The following is a 16,940-nucleotide window of genomic DNA, read 5'->3' on the forward strand; positions in this document are numbered from 1 at the left end:
AACATTTGTTGATGTGTACATAGCATTTTAAGTATCAGAGGTAAGGATTCTGTCTTCTTGTATTTTATCTTTTCAAAATGCTGGGTATCAGGTGGCTTCTGAGAACATTTTCTTTGTGAATATCAGATATTAAAATCAGTTTATTTCTGAAAAATTAAACTTATAAAATTATAAAAATATATATAGCTAGATATATGGAGAGCATGCATGCTTGCTAAGTTGGTTCAGTTGTGTCCAACTCTGTGTGACACTATGGACTGTAGCCTGCCAGGCTCCCGTCAGTGGGATTCTCCAGGCAAGAATACTGGATGGTTGCCACACCCTCCTCCAGGGGATCTCTTGACTCTGGGATTGGATCTGAGTCTTTTATGTCTCCTGCATTGGCAGGCAGGTTCTTTATCACTACCACAACCTGAAAGCTGTTACATTCCTTACCCTCATATCCTTGAAATATTTACACATACTGTACAAGTAGTATGATTTCTTTTCAATGTAGTAGAAGTAAAAACTTGAGAAAGTTTCTAATGTTTCCTTGATTCTGCTTTTACTTCTAAACATCTTTCAGCCTCTTCTAGCAAAAGAAACAGGTTGAATCTTGTGACTTTAGAATTTGGCAGCAAATATTTCTATTATAGTGAGTTATCATGCAAAGAAGTAGAAGCAGTAAAGTAATCCAACAGCATTACCAGAAATTAAACAGTTTCTGGACGTTAGAGATACTCTATTGATAACTGTTGCCAAAAAAACCCATAATCCTTTTTTTTAAACCAGGTTTTTGCTAATTCTTCTAGGATTAAAGGTAATTTAATATCTATGCTTCGACCAGGTTGTTAATGATTTAAGAAGGTGGTTCTGTAGTGGTAGAAATTCAAGAAGTAAATGGAGACACTTAAGCAGTTGGGGACAGCCATTAACTTGTATTTGTTTGGTATCTATAGAATGCAAAATATGGTATGTATAATTTAAAAGATTTTGAAGCATAACTAACATAATGGTTCTTAAGCCCCAGGTAAATAGCAATAGTAGCGTTCTGTCCAGTTAAATTTCATTTAGTGTGCATAAATTCTCTGATGTCTTTTGTTTATTGCAGTGTTTGATGATGGTGATGAGAGAACACTGAGACGTACCTCTCTTTGCCTAAAAGGAGAGAGGCATTTTGCTGAGAGTGAGGTAGGGTCCATGGATGAACATTTTGAATTGAACAGCAGCTACTAATACAGAGGCACAAAGTGATTTAATTTGTCTGTTTCTTATCCAGACACTTGACCAGCTTCCATTAACAAATCCAGAGCATTTTGGAACTCCAGTAATTGCAAAGAAGATGAACAGAGGAAGGAGGTCCTCTCTGCCTGTGTGAGTGTTTCCATGTACATTACAGTTATCACAACATTAAACAAGTGGTTTTTCTACAGTGGCCAAGTTTGTTTGGGTGACCTTTCCATGATATCTTGTATCCTTGTTTTAGACATTTTACCTTGAGCGGACCTTTTTCGTGATTCTTGGACAAAGTAATAGAAATAATGGTCACAACCCCTTTTTTAAAACAGGCTATTTTTGTTTTGAGTTACTTTGCCAAATTCCTTGGCATCCCTGGTGGCGCAGTGGTAAAGAATCCACCTGCCAATTCAGGAGACTCAAGAGACACGGGTTCAGTCCAGGTTGGGAAGAAACCCTGGAGTAGGAAATGGCAACCCACTCCAGTATTCCTGCCTAGAAAACTTGATGGATAGTAGAAACTGGCAGGCTACAGTCCATGAGGTTGCAAAGAGTTGGATGCAACTGAGAATGTGCACGCGTATGCATGCATGCGCACGCACACACACACATATACACAACCACAGACGTGCGCGTGCGTGCCAAATGCTTAAATTGATATGATGATTTTCCTATTTTAAGTGAGAATAGTGTGTTTTTTTAACCTTTCTATTTGAAAAACATTTCAAATTGAAAAATCATAATCACAATACAATAAACTTTCATATACTCATCATCTTAGATTCACTAAATTATTAAAACTTTTTGGCATATTTGCTTTATATTTCCTCTCTTTATATACATATATTATTATTATTTTTTAATAATAATTTTAGTTGGCTGAACCATTTGAGAGGAAATTGCAGTCATCATTACTTACGCCTTGTCTGTGTAGGAATATATGGACATTCTCTTATATAACCAAAGTATGATTATCAAATTCAGAACAGGTAACACTGATAGAATACTATTATCTAAATAATATATAGTATATATTTCTGATTTTGCCACTTGTCCCAATAATAGTCTTTATACCATCTCCCGTTTCCGGGATTCAGTCCAGTATCATGCATTGCATTTAGTTTTTGTGGTTCTTAAGTCTCCTTTAATCTAGAAGAGTTTCTCAGCCTTTTTTTCTTTCCATGACGTTGACATTTTTGAAGAGTACAGGCCAATTGTTCTGTAGACTTTTCCTCATTGTGAGTTTGTTTAATTGTTTAGTTATCCAATAGGTTAACTAAATAAATGTTCTGATGGGTTTGATGAGATCTTTTCATAGCCTGTTAGAAAATTAGAGTGATTACAGGCATCTGGCATGCATAAAAAGTCAAAGGGTAGTCTCTTAAAATGTATTTGGCACAGGATGTACTTGATGATGATACAGCTTTTCTGTCCCAGCCAGTGGTTGGCATGAGAGTGTAAGTCCTGATTCTCATTGATCTACTGGATAGCTCAGAACAACTTCTGTGGGACCAGGAAAATCTCTATATTCAACTCCAGTGTGGATGAAGAAGCTATTACCCTGGGGTAATAACTGGATAAAAATGGTTTATGTTAAGATCATGATAAAGTTATTCTAACTTTTAGTAATGAAGATGAAAAAGAAGAAGAAAGTAGTGAAGAGGAAGATGAAGATAAGCGCCGTCTCAATGACGAATTATTAGGAAAAGTTGTAAGTGTGGTATCTACATCTGAGAAGAGTGAATGGTATCCTGCTTTGGTAAGTGCAGTTTTTTTGTAAGTTACTTAACCTTTTAAAATATTTGTTTAACATGGATTTTTAGAAACTATTTAAAATATTTTGAGAGTGTTACACACATTTAGTTTGGACTTCCTTGCAAAATTGAGCATTCCTCCTCCAGTCCCACATACTTCACTGTCTTCTTTTGTTATTTCCTTTCTTGCTTAACTTGATGCCTGAATGCTTTCTTCACTAAATACAAACTAATTTTCTAGAAGTAACTTTTTATAGAGAAATTTTACAATACTGGTTTAATCATGATAGTCCCATTCTCAAAAAAAAGAACCCTGCACTGACTTCCATTAGAATCAATTTTGCATTCTTTAGATGGATATCTGAGGTCATCCCTAGTTCTTAGTTTATTTCCCATTTTCACTGTAAGCTGTCTACTTAAGGCTCTTTCTTAACGGCTCCCTGTATAAGACCCTTCACTCCTCCGGTCCTTTACCCCTTAAATCGATTGGTATTTATTGAGGATTTGCAGTGAGTTCAGCTTTTCTTTAAGCACCTTAGAAAGTAAATATGTGCGAGACTTGTAACACGTTGCCCTCATGGAGTTTACTATACACGTCTAAAAGGTAATGTTGTAGTTAAATATTATATAGTAATTTTTAAAACTTGATGTAGACAAGCAAATAGGACAAAGAGTATTAGGGAAAGGAAGGCTACAGCCTAGCTTTAGAAATGGCAAATCTTGGGTAGGTTGGTAGAGAAAACTAATCTTTGCTTACTTGGGGAAGGAATGAGAAGGTATGGGCAAGAGAATTACTTCACGAGAAGAATCAATAAACTTGGTAATACCTATCTCCTGTTTCTCCTCTTCCTTCTCCTCCCCTCTTAAATATGTCTCAAGGTTCAGCTCAAGTCCTACCTTTTCTGCAGATTCTCTCCTAACCACTTCAACATAAGTATGCTCCTTCTTCTCTGTGTTTTGATATCACTTATATCTCTAATAATAATTTTGCATAAAATATGTCCCAGATTAGATTAGACTTCTTTAAGAAACTGAGGGCATTTTTTTTTTTTAGGTTTCTATGTACATGTAAATACATGACTCACTTCCTATGTAGTACATTTTCTTTATATAGGAGAAGTCTGAAAGTCCTTTGAACCTTTCAGTTGTACAGTCTGACAAGTAAATGGGCATAGATTCAGAATACTCAGATCATAATTTGCCAAGAGATTTAAAAAAAGTAATAAATGCCTTTACTCAACAGGCGTATCATTTCTGAGGTGAAAAAAGATGAGTAATAGTCAACGTAAGAATCAATCTTACATTTGATGATTTTAGTGTAATGCAGGGATAATCCAAGTAACTGTAGTATAAGATAGTTTGCATTCAATATTAGGACTTATTGTCTCGAGACCTTGCATTTATTCGAAAGAAATCCAAAAAAAGAAAAAAAAAAAAGTCTTCGTGAAGCTGGTGCTTTTGAGCTGAGACTTGGAGGATTTAAAGTTAGTCAGCAGAGAACTTCACTAGAGGATTTTCTTAGAAGAAACAGAATAAGAAATAACAGGAAAGAAGGGGTTTCTTCACGAAACTGTGCTCTGGGAATCCATTTTGGCTAAATATTAGATGTGAATAGGGGCATAATAGGAAATAAGACTGGGAAAATAATTGGGATCGAGGGCAGAAGATAATTTGGATCTTCCTCCTAGTTGTTTTTGTTTTATCTTATGCCTAGTGGTATCACTGCCCCTCTCCTCGGTTATATTCTTCTTGTATGTCTTTTTGTATTTACCCCTCCATTTCAGTGTTAGCTCCTTGAGGGCAGACTATATTATTAGTCTAATAATTTCCAACACCAAAGAAAAAAACATTTAATACCGTCTGATATTAAGACAGCTGATACACCTTCCAAGACTTTTTAATTGTCTGGAGATATGTTGATATCTCCAGACAATTTAATATGTTTAATATGATAGCCATGAGTACTATGTGGCTATTTAAGTTTAAACTGTTAACTAAATTAATATTAAGTAGAATAAAAACTTCAGTCTCTCAGTTGTACTGGCCACATTTAAGGTGCTCACCCTATGTGATTCATTGCTTCTGTATTGGTCAGCGCAGACAGAGAACATTTCCATCTTGCATAAGTTTCTGTGTGTGTGTGTGTGTGTGTGTGTGTGTGTGTGTGTGTGTGTGTAGTCACTCAGTCATGTACGACTCTTTGTGACCCCATGGACTGTAGCTGTAGCCTACCAGGCTCCTCTGTCCATGGGATTTTCCAGGGAAGAGTACTGGAGTGGGTTGCCACTGTGGTTGGTGCTAGATTATCACAGAGGGGCTAATGTTGAGCAGGTACATTTCAGCAATTTATTAGACTTTAATTTTTTTTTAATACTAAACTGTAGAAAAATAGATTGGTTAGTTACTAATGGTAAGACATTTGTTATTTTAAATGTTAAAAACTTTGAAAGTTCATTACTCAGATTTTCTCTGATCTGCTTAATTACTAAAAATTGTGCATGCCTTGATAAGAATGGGAACTTAGGTGCTTATTTTAAACAGCCAGATTTCAAAATAGATCCTGATTCAAGTATATTTTAAAAAATTATTAAATGCCTTATTTTTATTATAGCTCATACATTTTGTATTTTAAACAATAAATGAATTATTATTTGGCTTAGGATAAATCCTAATATTTTTAAAGTGGTCACATTATGATTTATATTTCACTAATTATTCATTTTATAATATAATGGCTGGGTAAATTAAATATATTGGTTCAGTTCAGTTCAGTTGCTTAGTCGTGTCCACCTCTCTGCAACCCCATGGACTGCAGCATGCCAGGCCTGCCTGTCCATCATCATCTCCCAGAGTTTACTCAAAACTCATGTCGATTGAGTCAGCGATGCCATCCAACCTTCTCATCCTCTGTCGTCCCCTTCTCCTCCCGCCTTCAATTTTTCCCAGCATCAGGGTCTTTTCAAATGAGTCAGTTATTCGCGTGAGGTGGCCAAAGTATTGGAGTTTCAGCTTCAACATCAGTCCTTCCATTGACTACTCAGGACTGATTTCCTTTAGGATGTACTGGTAATTAATTAATTATTTAATTAATATAAATTAAATATATAGAAAACCAGTATGCTAAAGAAAACTTATAAATTGATAGTTTGTAAGTAATGTATTATTGACAGTGTCCCTATTTCTTGTCAAATACGATCCTTTTAAGAAGTTAGGGCATCCAGAATTATTATTTTAGGAAATACATTCTTTCTTTGAGCAGAGAAAATAATGATGAATCTGTTCTTATTTTATATTTCAGGTAATATCTCCCAGTTGTAATGATGATATCACAGTGAAAAAAGACCAGTGTTTAATTCGGTCATTTATCGATTCTAAATTGTGAGTAGTAAGTCACTTAATAGTGTTACATTGGGAGGGAAAAAATGGAAATCGGGACTTTATTTTTAAAAGTTTAATCATTTTATGAACCTGAGAAGTTATTACCTAAAATTTTTTCATTTTTTGTAATGTAGGTTATTTTTTACTTGAAATTTTTATATAAAACTGAATAATATGTGAGAATAATATTTTTAAAGTTTTTAAAGGAAGCATAGTATTGATATTCTCCCTAATTGTAAGAATTCTATATTTTTATCATGTGTACCATTTCATTTTATGAAAAATGAAATTTACTTTTAATGGTATTTATATTACTAGAATAATTATTTTGACTTCTGATTAAAAGTCATATTTTGAACTCCAATAAAATTTAATTTTAAAAAAAGTCAGATTTTTTAGAAGCCTTCCTTAACCTCAGCTTTGCTTTTTTTCCAAAAAACTGTAGAAGTATCTGTTTATTGAGTTGTGATTCTCTGTGAAAAATTTGATACCATAATATATCTTACAATGATAAAATATTTTAATATTGCCTTCTATTGAATTTTTCTTACTAAATGGCATAGTAAATTTGAGAAATATGAAAGATCAAAATAGTATAAGGAAAGTACCATGCTGATATGAACCACCCCATTCTGTGTGCAAGAAGGTTGCATAAATAGAAATATTACAAATGTGAGGCTCTCAAATTAGTGTACTTTGAGTATGTGCATCTTTAGAATTAAGATATTAGCTTTGCCTATATTACCTCTTGCCCTTTTTTTTTAAGAATTAGGATATACATGGTCTTTTTAAAATAATTTATAGGTAAAGTGATTTTGATTTTGAGATTTATATTTTCTAGGTGTTAACATGACTATTAAAGTGATAATTCTTATTTAATAATGGTATCCCTCCCATTTATTCTTCTCTATAATTAGTTATTCTATAGCAAGAAAGGATATCAAGGAAGTAGACATTCTCAATCTGCCTGAATCTGAGCTCTCTGCTAAACCAGGTAAAATAAGGATGAATCAGTCTATTATTTCATGGTGTGACACTCTAAATGGCAAATTTAGTGACTAAAACAAGACAATATTTTCTGGCACCATTTGAGCTCTTTGAGTTGATATCTGTTCTTCTTTAATGCCTTTTTTAGTGTCTAGATAAAGCATTTGACCTGTAATACTTTTTATGTTTTACCATGAACATTTCTGACAGTATTCTCTAGAGAAAAATAAACATTAATATAATACTGTTATTTATGAAATATATTCAGATTTACTGTATCATTTTAGAAGTAATAGCTGAATTTGAATCCAAATCTTCTGACTCTGAATGTCATGGCTTTCTATTCTATGCTGCTAATTGCATAAAAAATGCTGAAATACATTTTTACTTTTAGGGCTGCAGAAAGCAAGCATCTTCTTAAAAACTAGAGTTGTTCCTGATAATTGGAAAATGGATATAAGTGAAATCCTTGAATCATCCAGTAGTGATGATGAAGATGGCCCAGCTGAGGAAAATGATGAAGAGAAGGAAAAGGAGGCCAAAAAGGAAGAAGAAGAGACGGTAGGTGAAATTTCATGTTTGTAATGTATAGAAACAGTTTAATACTCTATAAAAATAATAGCTTCCTATATTTCCCCTGTGGTTAGATTGTTTATTTGTTGCCATCTTTTTCTAGCTCAGCTTTATTTGGAGGAGGAGGATCTTTATGGCTTTCAGCTTAGTAGGTAAATCAGAACTAATTTTTAGTGGGTAAGAGATTACAGGGGCTTCCCAGGTGGCGCTAGTGATAAAAAACCTGCCTGCCAATGCAGGAGACAAGAGATATGGGTTCAATCCCTGGGTCAGGAAGATCCCCTGGGGAAGGGCACGGCAACCCACTCCAGTATCCTTGCCTAGAGAATCCCATGGACAGAGGAGCCTGGCAGGCTACAGTCCAGTCCATAGGGTCACACAGAGTTGGACACAACTGATGCGACTTATGATGCTTTTGAACTGTGGTGTTGGAGAAGACTCTTGAAAGTCCCTTGGACTGCAAGGAGATCCAACCAGTCCATCTTAAAGCAAATCAGTCCCTGGATGTTCATTGGAAGGACTGATGTTGAAGCTAAAACTCCAAAATTTTGGCCACCTGATGCGAAGAGCTGACTCGTTTGAAAAGAGCCTGATGTTAGGAAAGATTGAAGGCAGGAGGAGAAGGGGACGACAGAGGATGAGATGGTTAGATGGCATCACTGACTCAATGGACATGAGTTTGGGTAAACTCCGGGAGTTGTTGATGGACAGGGAGGCCTGGCATGCTGCGGTTCATGGGGTCGCAAAGAGTCAGACATGACTGAGCAACTGAACTGAACTGAAGTGACTTAACACACACACACACACACACACACACACACACACACACACACACACACACACACACACACACACACACACACACACACACACACACACACACACACAACTGAACTGAACTGAAGTGACTTAACACACACACACACACACACACACACACACACACACACACACACACACACACACACACACACACACACACACACACACACACTTACGTAGAAGAACTTTTCAGGTTAAATGAGCAACAAGTGCATTTATTAACATCTTTTCCAAATAACCAAGGAGGAAGACAATGTAACTTTTAGGTATATTCCATGTGTTAGTTAACGCATTTAAATTACTGCTAGATGGAGTAACTTACTATTCTACTTTAAAGAGAAAAGTGAGAGTCAGAAAGGTTAAGTAACTTTCCCAAGATGACAAAGCTCAAATGTGGAGAACAGAGATTTGAACCCAGGTCTGGTTTGTCTGAACTTTGAAATCTCAACTCTTTTAGACATTTCACAGTATCTCAAGGATAATGGGGATTAAAAAAATCCTATCTAAACTGAAAGAATATTTTTTTGGCAGTTAGATAAATCATAGAGAAGATTCAGATTCTGTTTTATAAGTGTTAATGGTTTTCTTTGTAATATCACTGTGTTCTTGAGAATGTATATGTAATTGTAGGAAATCATTCATGAAGCTTCACATAATTGCTTACATGAATATTGCTGACTATTTGTTCAGCAATGTTTTGCTAAGTGGTATAAACAATTCAGTATATTTTTGGCTGTTTTGAGGTAAAGGGGCTTGGTGGCAGACAAAGAGAATGAGTTTACTGAAAAAGACGACCTATTTGAGCATCAAAAATACTTGCTTGGAAAACGTGGAGTGCTCGTTTCTTTTTAGCATACACAAATATGAATTTATAAAGCAAAATGAGTATACTTGTGTGTGATATAGGGTATACGGTATTTCTTTCCTTTTACTTCCCCTGCAGTATTTGGTTTTTTGCACTCTGAAATCAGAATGGCGGTTCATACTTACAGGCTGCCTACAGAGTTGCCATAGTAACGTGCTGTTGGTTTTAAGTGAGCATGCTCGGAAAGACAGGAAGGTTTTGCAGAGGCTTGGCAGTTTGCCAATGGAGGTTTGCCAGATGCTTTGAAATGGGCTGTCTTTCTTTTCCTTTCATGTAATGTCTGATTTTTATGTGGAAGAGAATGTAAGTAGTGCTGTATAACCCTGCGGATGCTATGCCCTAAGAGGGAAAGCAAATATTTGCAAGTCAGACTGAAAGATGTTCAGACACTGTACTGATTAAGTAGAAGGGGAATCTAACCATTTTGCATGTGAAAGAAAATGCAGCATATAGGTAAGATTTTTTTATGTATGTTACCATTTTGATTGCTAAAAATGAGGTTAAATAAGAATTTTAGATATTGATGATGTGGCTGATAATGGTAGGACTCGTAACTAAGCGTAATTGTTTCATGTAAAAGACAGTAGGAGTCTATTTTTAGAATATTAGAGGATGAAGACTATTTTTCTGAAACATAAGATAGATTTTGAAATGAAAATGATAATGACAGTTTGGCAAAATTCAGGATTTAAAGTCTAAATATTAAATGTGATTTTTGTGTTTTTATCTGTATTTATTTATAGATTATATGTTTTCAGGGTAAATAGGCCACATTTTCAGGGTGTGAACTGTTGCAGTCTGGGTTTGCTTTTTTTTTTTTTTTTTAACATTGAAGTTAGGATCTTATATTGCAAAATACTGAAGTACATTAGTCTCTTTATTTTTGTTAATACTTTTAATTGGTATCCCTTTCAAAATGCATTTTCCTTACTCCCTCCCTGCCCCCCCTTCCCCAAAAAACCCTGAAATTTTAAACAAAGAGGTTTAAAAAGGCTTTGTAGTAAGGTTAAAGATGATGGCCATAAAATAGTAAGTAGTAAATAGTACTCTTATTATAGCTATTAATTTCATAAAGGTCATGTTTTATTTAAGCTATGAGTAAATGTTAGTAAAAAAGACTGAAGAGCAGGAGCAGGCTACCTATTGTTTGCAGGTAGTAAGTAAAGAAATTTAAAAAGGTAAGGACCTTTGTAAGGAGAATGTCTTCTTAAAATCTAATACTTAAATTATGAACCTGTTAAAATTAAGTGAACCAAGATGCTTTTCATCTACTGAAAAAAAAAAGGCAAAATCACAAAATGTGGTCACTGATTATATGATATTTAAAACAATTTTTCATATCTTAATTTTTTTAGCATATGCTTTATTGTATTGCCTAATGAAACTATAGTTTCTTCATTTTCTTTGGCTGTACAAGTGGATTTTCTTGTGAGATTTTGGTTGCTTTGGAAAAAAAAATCAGCTGCATTTCATGCTCTTGTATTTAAGATTTGGATGCTGAATCATTCTAACCTGTCTTGAACAGTAATTTTAAAAATTTTATGTGTTGTAAAACTGAAAAGCATTTTAATCTGTATTTAGCAAAGGAAAAAAATGGGTATGGTATAAAAGGGAATTAAAATCTGATAAGCCAGGGCCTACCTGCCTTAGTCATTATAGGCCTTTACTACATGAGTGAGGCTAGGCTGTTATTTACATTACAGATCACGTTCTTCCAAAATGTAGTTATACTATGCTTTTCATGAAGATTTAATATTGCTTTACAATGATAAAAAGAGCTTTTATAACCACTATAACAGTCCTTTAGCCTGCCATTTGGTATTTGTGAATTTTATGCAGTAGAATCAAACAAGTGTTAGATACTTCTGCAGTGCTAATGGGCAGTGGACATTGTTTTTATATTTGATACTTTGAGTACCCTAACATAGCCTTAATAAGGAAATTTGAGATTTACCATGGAGGAGCATCTTTTTTACTTAATATTATTTTGAATTTCTGAGCATTAGTGGTTTAGGATTTGAGTACAAGATACATATTTCATACTGTTACTGAGTAGGAAGACTTGAGAGTCTGATAGGAAGTTCGTTCCTATCTGTATTGATAACTTTAACTTATTGATAATTATATTGAAAAAGATTCTGAATATTTTTGTGGGTATTACTAAAACGTCTTTTGTTAAGACATTTTTATATTAGAAAAGATATTACTGAATTTCCTTTTGAATTTTGAAACTGAAAAGTCAGTGTAAGCATAAACAATGATATCAGGTATTCATTTACTCCTGACTTATATTCACTTTGGATCAATGTAGGACAGTTGTCTAAGAATAAAATAAATAGGTGATTGTTTAGAAGACTGAATTTGACTAGTCTTAGCTTTTTTATCATTTTGATTTGCTATAGGTAGGTTTATATGTTGGAACCTCCCCAAAATCTTCTCTGCTTTCATACTTAGTAATGAATATTTGAATTTAGTGAATTTTTATAAAAAATGCTCTTTTTTGTTTAGAAGTATTGGTACCCATTTTTCCAATTGTTGAATTTCTAAAAATCACTGTTACTTTTAATTACTAGGATTATATTCTGTTATTATAAAAATCATAAGTGCCTGATCTTTTTAATTCATGGAAATTTGAATACTTAAATCAAGTGTTATTTATGTGTGTTTATGCCTTTTTTAGGTCAACCATAAAGGCATTTGTTAGTGATCATTCAAGATCTCTTTAGGTATAAACCTATAGTAAATGCTTTATAACTCAGGAAAATACTGTTAAATCAATAAAATTTATAGAATTTAAAGGTTTTGTTACTATTTTAGGTATATCTAATAACTTCAGCTGTCAACTAAGTATTTCTAAGCAAGTCTTATAAAGCCAACTTTCAATAAATAAGTGAAATTTTAGCTTGCATTCAAATATAACTTATTTGCTAAAGTTTAGCCTATTAAATAAGCAAGCAAAAGTGACCTAATGTATTTAGCAACACCTTTTTTTTCACAGTGCTAGTATAACACTCTAACCAAATTAGAATCACCTAATCAGATTAATGAGGATTGCATGTTTGTATTTGCACACACAAATACTGCTACATTTTCATGCATTTATAGAAAAATGTATCTTATAGTTATGGTAGTATAACTGACTTTAAAGCCTTAGATTTAATAGCATCCCAACCACAGCTTGATGACTGAAAGTAAGATGAGTGAACCTTTTCAAATGGGGTGGGGGAAATTACTAATTTGTTATAGGCAAATGGTTGTTAAACTTTTCTGAAATTATGATACAGTGTCTTAGTACATAATGAATGTATCATGCATGATATGTGGTTTTTGAAATTTTCTATTTAAGTGTACCCTACAGAGAAGAATGATACCACTGTAAATTTTATCATTAACAAATTTCACTGGGCCTTCAACACCGTTAGTCAGTTCTCAGTTTCTATAATCATTATCTCCTTTATGCCAACAACCCTACTCCTACTCCAATCACTTAGGAAAGAGATTAGGAGCTTCACATTGGGAGCCAGCTGTAAACTGTACCTGCCTGCTCTTCTTTCCTTAATGTACAGTTAATAATATATTGTCTTCTTCTGTAAGATGAGTCCCTCTTTTTATGCTCTGGATCTCATTCCCTTCTTCCTTGTCTTAGACTGTGATGGATCCCTTTTCTTCCCAGCATCTTTTACCTATTCCTTTCTGTTGTATTCTTCTTATCAGCCTTTTAAAACATGCTTACATCTCTTCCAACCTTCTGAAACTGTCCAGATTCCTTCCACCAACCCCTCCACCTTATGGCCAGATTGCTCAGAGTTATATACACTGTTCTGTTTTCCTGTAGTGCCTCTTGTACTTCACCACACCTAAAACAACTTTACTGAGGTCACTAGTGACCTCCAACAAATTTTTGTGCCAAGTTCAACAAATTTTTGTGCTAAGTCCAACAAATTTTTGTCATGATTTCATTTGACTCCTTAGTAGTATTCAGCATCTTTAACTTGCCTGCCTTCTTAAATCACCTGACATACATGATATTACATTTTATTCTTGTTTTGTTGTTCATTGTTGTTCAGTTGTTAAGTCATGTTCGACTCTGCGACACCATGAACTGCAGCACGCCAGGCTCCTCTGTCCTTCACTATCTCATGGAGTTTGGTCAAATTCTTTATGTCTGATTTACTTCCTAACTAAATGATGTATTGACTCCAAATCTATATGTGCATCAAAGATGTCTCATGTCCTTTTTAAAATTAATTTTTATTGGAGTATAGTTGCTTTACAATGTTATATCAGTTTCTGCCTTTTATATCTCTTCTTAGCTCCAGACATTTCTATTAAACTTTCAATGAGGATTTCTTCATATTTTGTAAGTCCTCAGGCTCAATATATGCAAGACTGCACTCATCTTTTCCCCAAAATCTGTCCTTTCCCTGTTTGTCCCTAATTCATTTGAATGGAAGCACCATTCACCCAGTTACTCGAGCTAGATAAATGAAAGTCACCTTAATCTTCTCCCTCTTGCCTCTTTCTAGTCTGTCACCCTAGTCCAAGCCACTCTTCTCTTTCACCTAGCTAGACTGCTACAATAGCAACTTGTTCTTATCTGTCTGTGCTTTCCCTACTCCAGTCTATTCTCTGTACTGCATTGAAGTGTGTTTTTTTAAACTAAGACTATAAAAATGTGATTCCTCTTGGAATAAATTAATTTTAGGGCACAAAATAATAAATAAAACTAAATACCAGTCATTGATGATAAAATTGTGACTAAAATCAGCTTGTCTTTAACCTCATGGAACTTACTGAGTATTTTAACACATTGAAACTTTGAGGAGTGCAAACAAACTCAGCATTAACGCCTCTCTCTCACCCTCCCGCGTGCTCTCTTACTCTTTCTTTCAGGGGGAGGGGTCATCTTTTCCATCATCAGGTGGCAAGACTAATTCAGGCATTGATTCTCCTCATTGTGGACTGTGACAGTAGCTCCCCTTTCCCTTCCAATCCATCAAAATTATTCTTGGCAGAGAACTTTTAAAAATATAACTCTGACCTAATTCTTATTTAGCTCTCTCAAACCTCGTATCTACGCACACTGTCCAGTTCTGATTCGCTGGTACATCATCTAACAAACCATATCATGACGTGTCACATTTTGTTGAATTGACTGGTTTTACGTTTCTCCACCTCCTGCCAGACTTGAGGCCCAAAAGTGGAAGGCCGAAAGTGCTTTCTCATTTTAATTGTGGTAGAAGTCTGTGATTCGTCATGATCAAAACTGTTTGAGCTGTATTTGAAGACATACTATCCAAAGTTAGAAATTTCATAAAATAATAATAGATAGGGTTTCCCTGATGGCTCAGCAGTAAAGAATCCACCTGCAGTGTGAGAGATGAAGGTCTGATCCCTGGGTTGGGAAGATACCCTGGAGGAGGAAATGGCAACCTGTTCCAGTATTCTTGCCTGAAAAATCCCATGGACAGAGGAGCCTGGCGAACTACAGATAGATACACAGCTACCTGTAATACTAGGTAGTGTCTATTGCTACTAACTAAAATTGTAAGTTTCTGGAAATTATGATCATATTCATGCCTCTTCTATATTCTTAACTCTCTTTTGCTGACATTTTACTGGGTGCATAGTTAGCTTCACATGTTTGACTAAATGAAGGGAAGAAGGCTCATCAGCAGTCTAGTGGACTCTACCTCCCATTATTACGACTGCAACTCCAAAACCCTTGAGGGATGCAGCACCCTCTGGCTCCTGACCAGGAGGTAGACCCTGTAGGTGTGAGGATACTGTGAGTGGAGAAAGCACACTGTGATAGCAAACATAGCCCTAATATTCTAGTCCTAAAGGCAGAGTCTTCTATTTGGAGACATTGTTTTCTATCATATGCAATTTTACTCTAAGGTGACTAACAAGGTAGCTAATTTTTAAAAAGTGATGGTGCAAGAATTACTTATTAGATTAAGCAATTTTGATTTTTGGAAAGACCCATCAGGTAAATTTAAAACTTTGTTTATAGCCTCATCTTATGATTTTTAATTAAACTAAATTTTCTCTCAGGCAGTTGCTTTTAAGTTAAATTCTTTATTCATTTATATCTTGTTTTTACACCTGATGACTGCATTCTGAACTTAACAGTTTTAGGGCCATGGTTTCTCATGGACGTAAAGCACTGTTGCCATTCACTAACTTTTAATTCCAATAAATTTAAATTATTGACTTCCTATCTATAAAAGCTATATTCTTCAACATTAAAAATTTATCAAATGTTTGGTAAAACCATAATAAATGTCAAATTTGCATTTGATGGGTTCATTTTATTTATTTGCTTTTAAAAGAAACTTTGGTTTCAAATCAGTGTCTTTCTTTTTAAAAGTTTTTGCTTTTTACATGTACTGGATACAACAGTCTTCTTTAAATTCTGTAAGATGATAGATACTAAAAATGAGGTATTAGTCTGAGGAGAGACTATTATGATTATGAGGGACAGGCAAAGCATAGAGCCAGTCTGGTATAAGTTGTTTTTGATTTTCCCCGTACCAGAATTCCTTAAAATTCACATTTGAAATAATTCATAGGCTGCCAGATTACTCATTTGAGTTAACTCATTGGCAGTTGTTTTAATCACCTTGCAAAGGAGGCTTCCCTGGTGCTTAGTGGTGAAGAATCCATCTGCCAATGCAGGAGACATGGGTCCAGACCCTGATCCAGGAAGATCCCACGTACTGTGGAGCAACTAAGCCCATGCCCCACAGGTACTTAGTGTTTCATGCTCTAGAGCCTGGGAGCCCCAACTACTGAGCCCACGTGCCACGACTACTGAAGCCCGTGCGCCCTAGAACCCATGCTCTGCAACAGGAGAAGTCACTGCAATGAGAAGCTCGTGCACTGCAACTAGAGAATAGCCCCCACTTGCTGCAACTAGGGAAAAGCCTGTGTAGCAACAAAGACTTAGTACAGCCAAAAATAAATAAATTGAAAAAAAAAACCCTGCAAAAGCAAAATTTTTAAATTCACTTGGGGAAAAATTGCCACCTGTTGGTTTGAGCATTTAGTATAGTAACTGCTATAACTCTGTAGTGATTATAAAGTCTGTATATTGCTAATTTTTGAGGCTTACTAGAACTTTCACTTAAGTTTCTTTATATTTTATTAAAATGAAACTACTCCAATGTTAGAAATCATTCTTAATGTACTAAAAGAAAAAACAAGGTTGTACTAAAAGATCTTACTTCCTTTCCCTTGATTGCCTGATGTTTTTTAAAAATTATATATTTTAATTGACCTAGATGGCATCATTTTTTAAAATATATTTTAATCAACTACATATTTATTGATCTTGGCTATGT

The 16,940-nt window shown here is 34.7% G+C and overlaps 1 protein-coding gene across 4 annotated transcripts in view; it reads left to right on the plus strand.

Annotated features, from left to right (window-relative positions):
• ARID4A (AT-rich interaction domain 4A) overlaps positions 1-16,940 on the plus strand; it is a 60,078-nt gene that overhangs the window by 13,298 nt on the left and 29,840 nt on the right. For all 4 annotated transcript variants that reach the window (XM_081509653.1, XM_081509655.1, XM_081509654.1 and 1 more), the window contains 6 exons: positions 1,091-1,170; positions 1,259-1,353; positions 2,842-2,974; positions 6,268-6,347; positions 7,265-7,341; positions 7,729-7,895. In XM_081509653.1, the coding sequence (XP_081365779.1) occupies positions 1,091-1,170; positions 1,259-1,353; positions 2,842-2,974; positions 6,268-6,347; positions 7,265-7,341; positions 7,729-7,895 (632 nt within the window). The remainder of the gene's footprint in view (positions 1-1,090; positions 1,171-1,258; positions 1,354-2,841; positions 2,975-6,267; positions 6,348-7,264; positions 7,342-7,728; positions 7,896-16,940) is intronic.

Source organism: Giraffa tippelskirchi, chromosome 7 (assembly GCF_054371585.1).
Source record: "Giraffa tippelskirchi isolate mGirTip1 chromosome 7, T2T-mGirTip1v1.2.pri, whole genome shotgun sequence".
Taxonomy (NCBI): domain Eukaryota; kingdom Metazoa; phylum Chordata; class Mammalia; order Artiodactyla; family Giraffidae; genus Giraffa; species Giraffa tippelskirchi.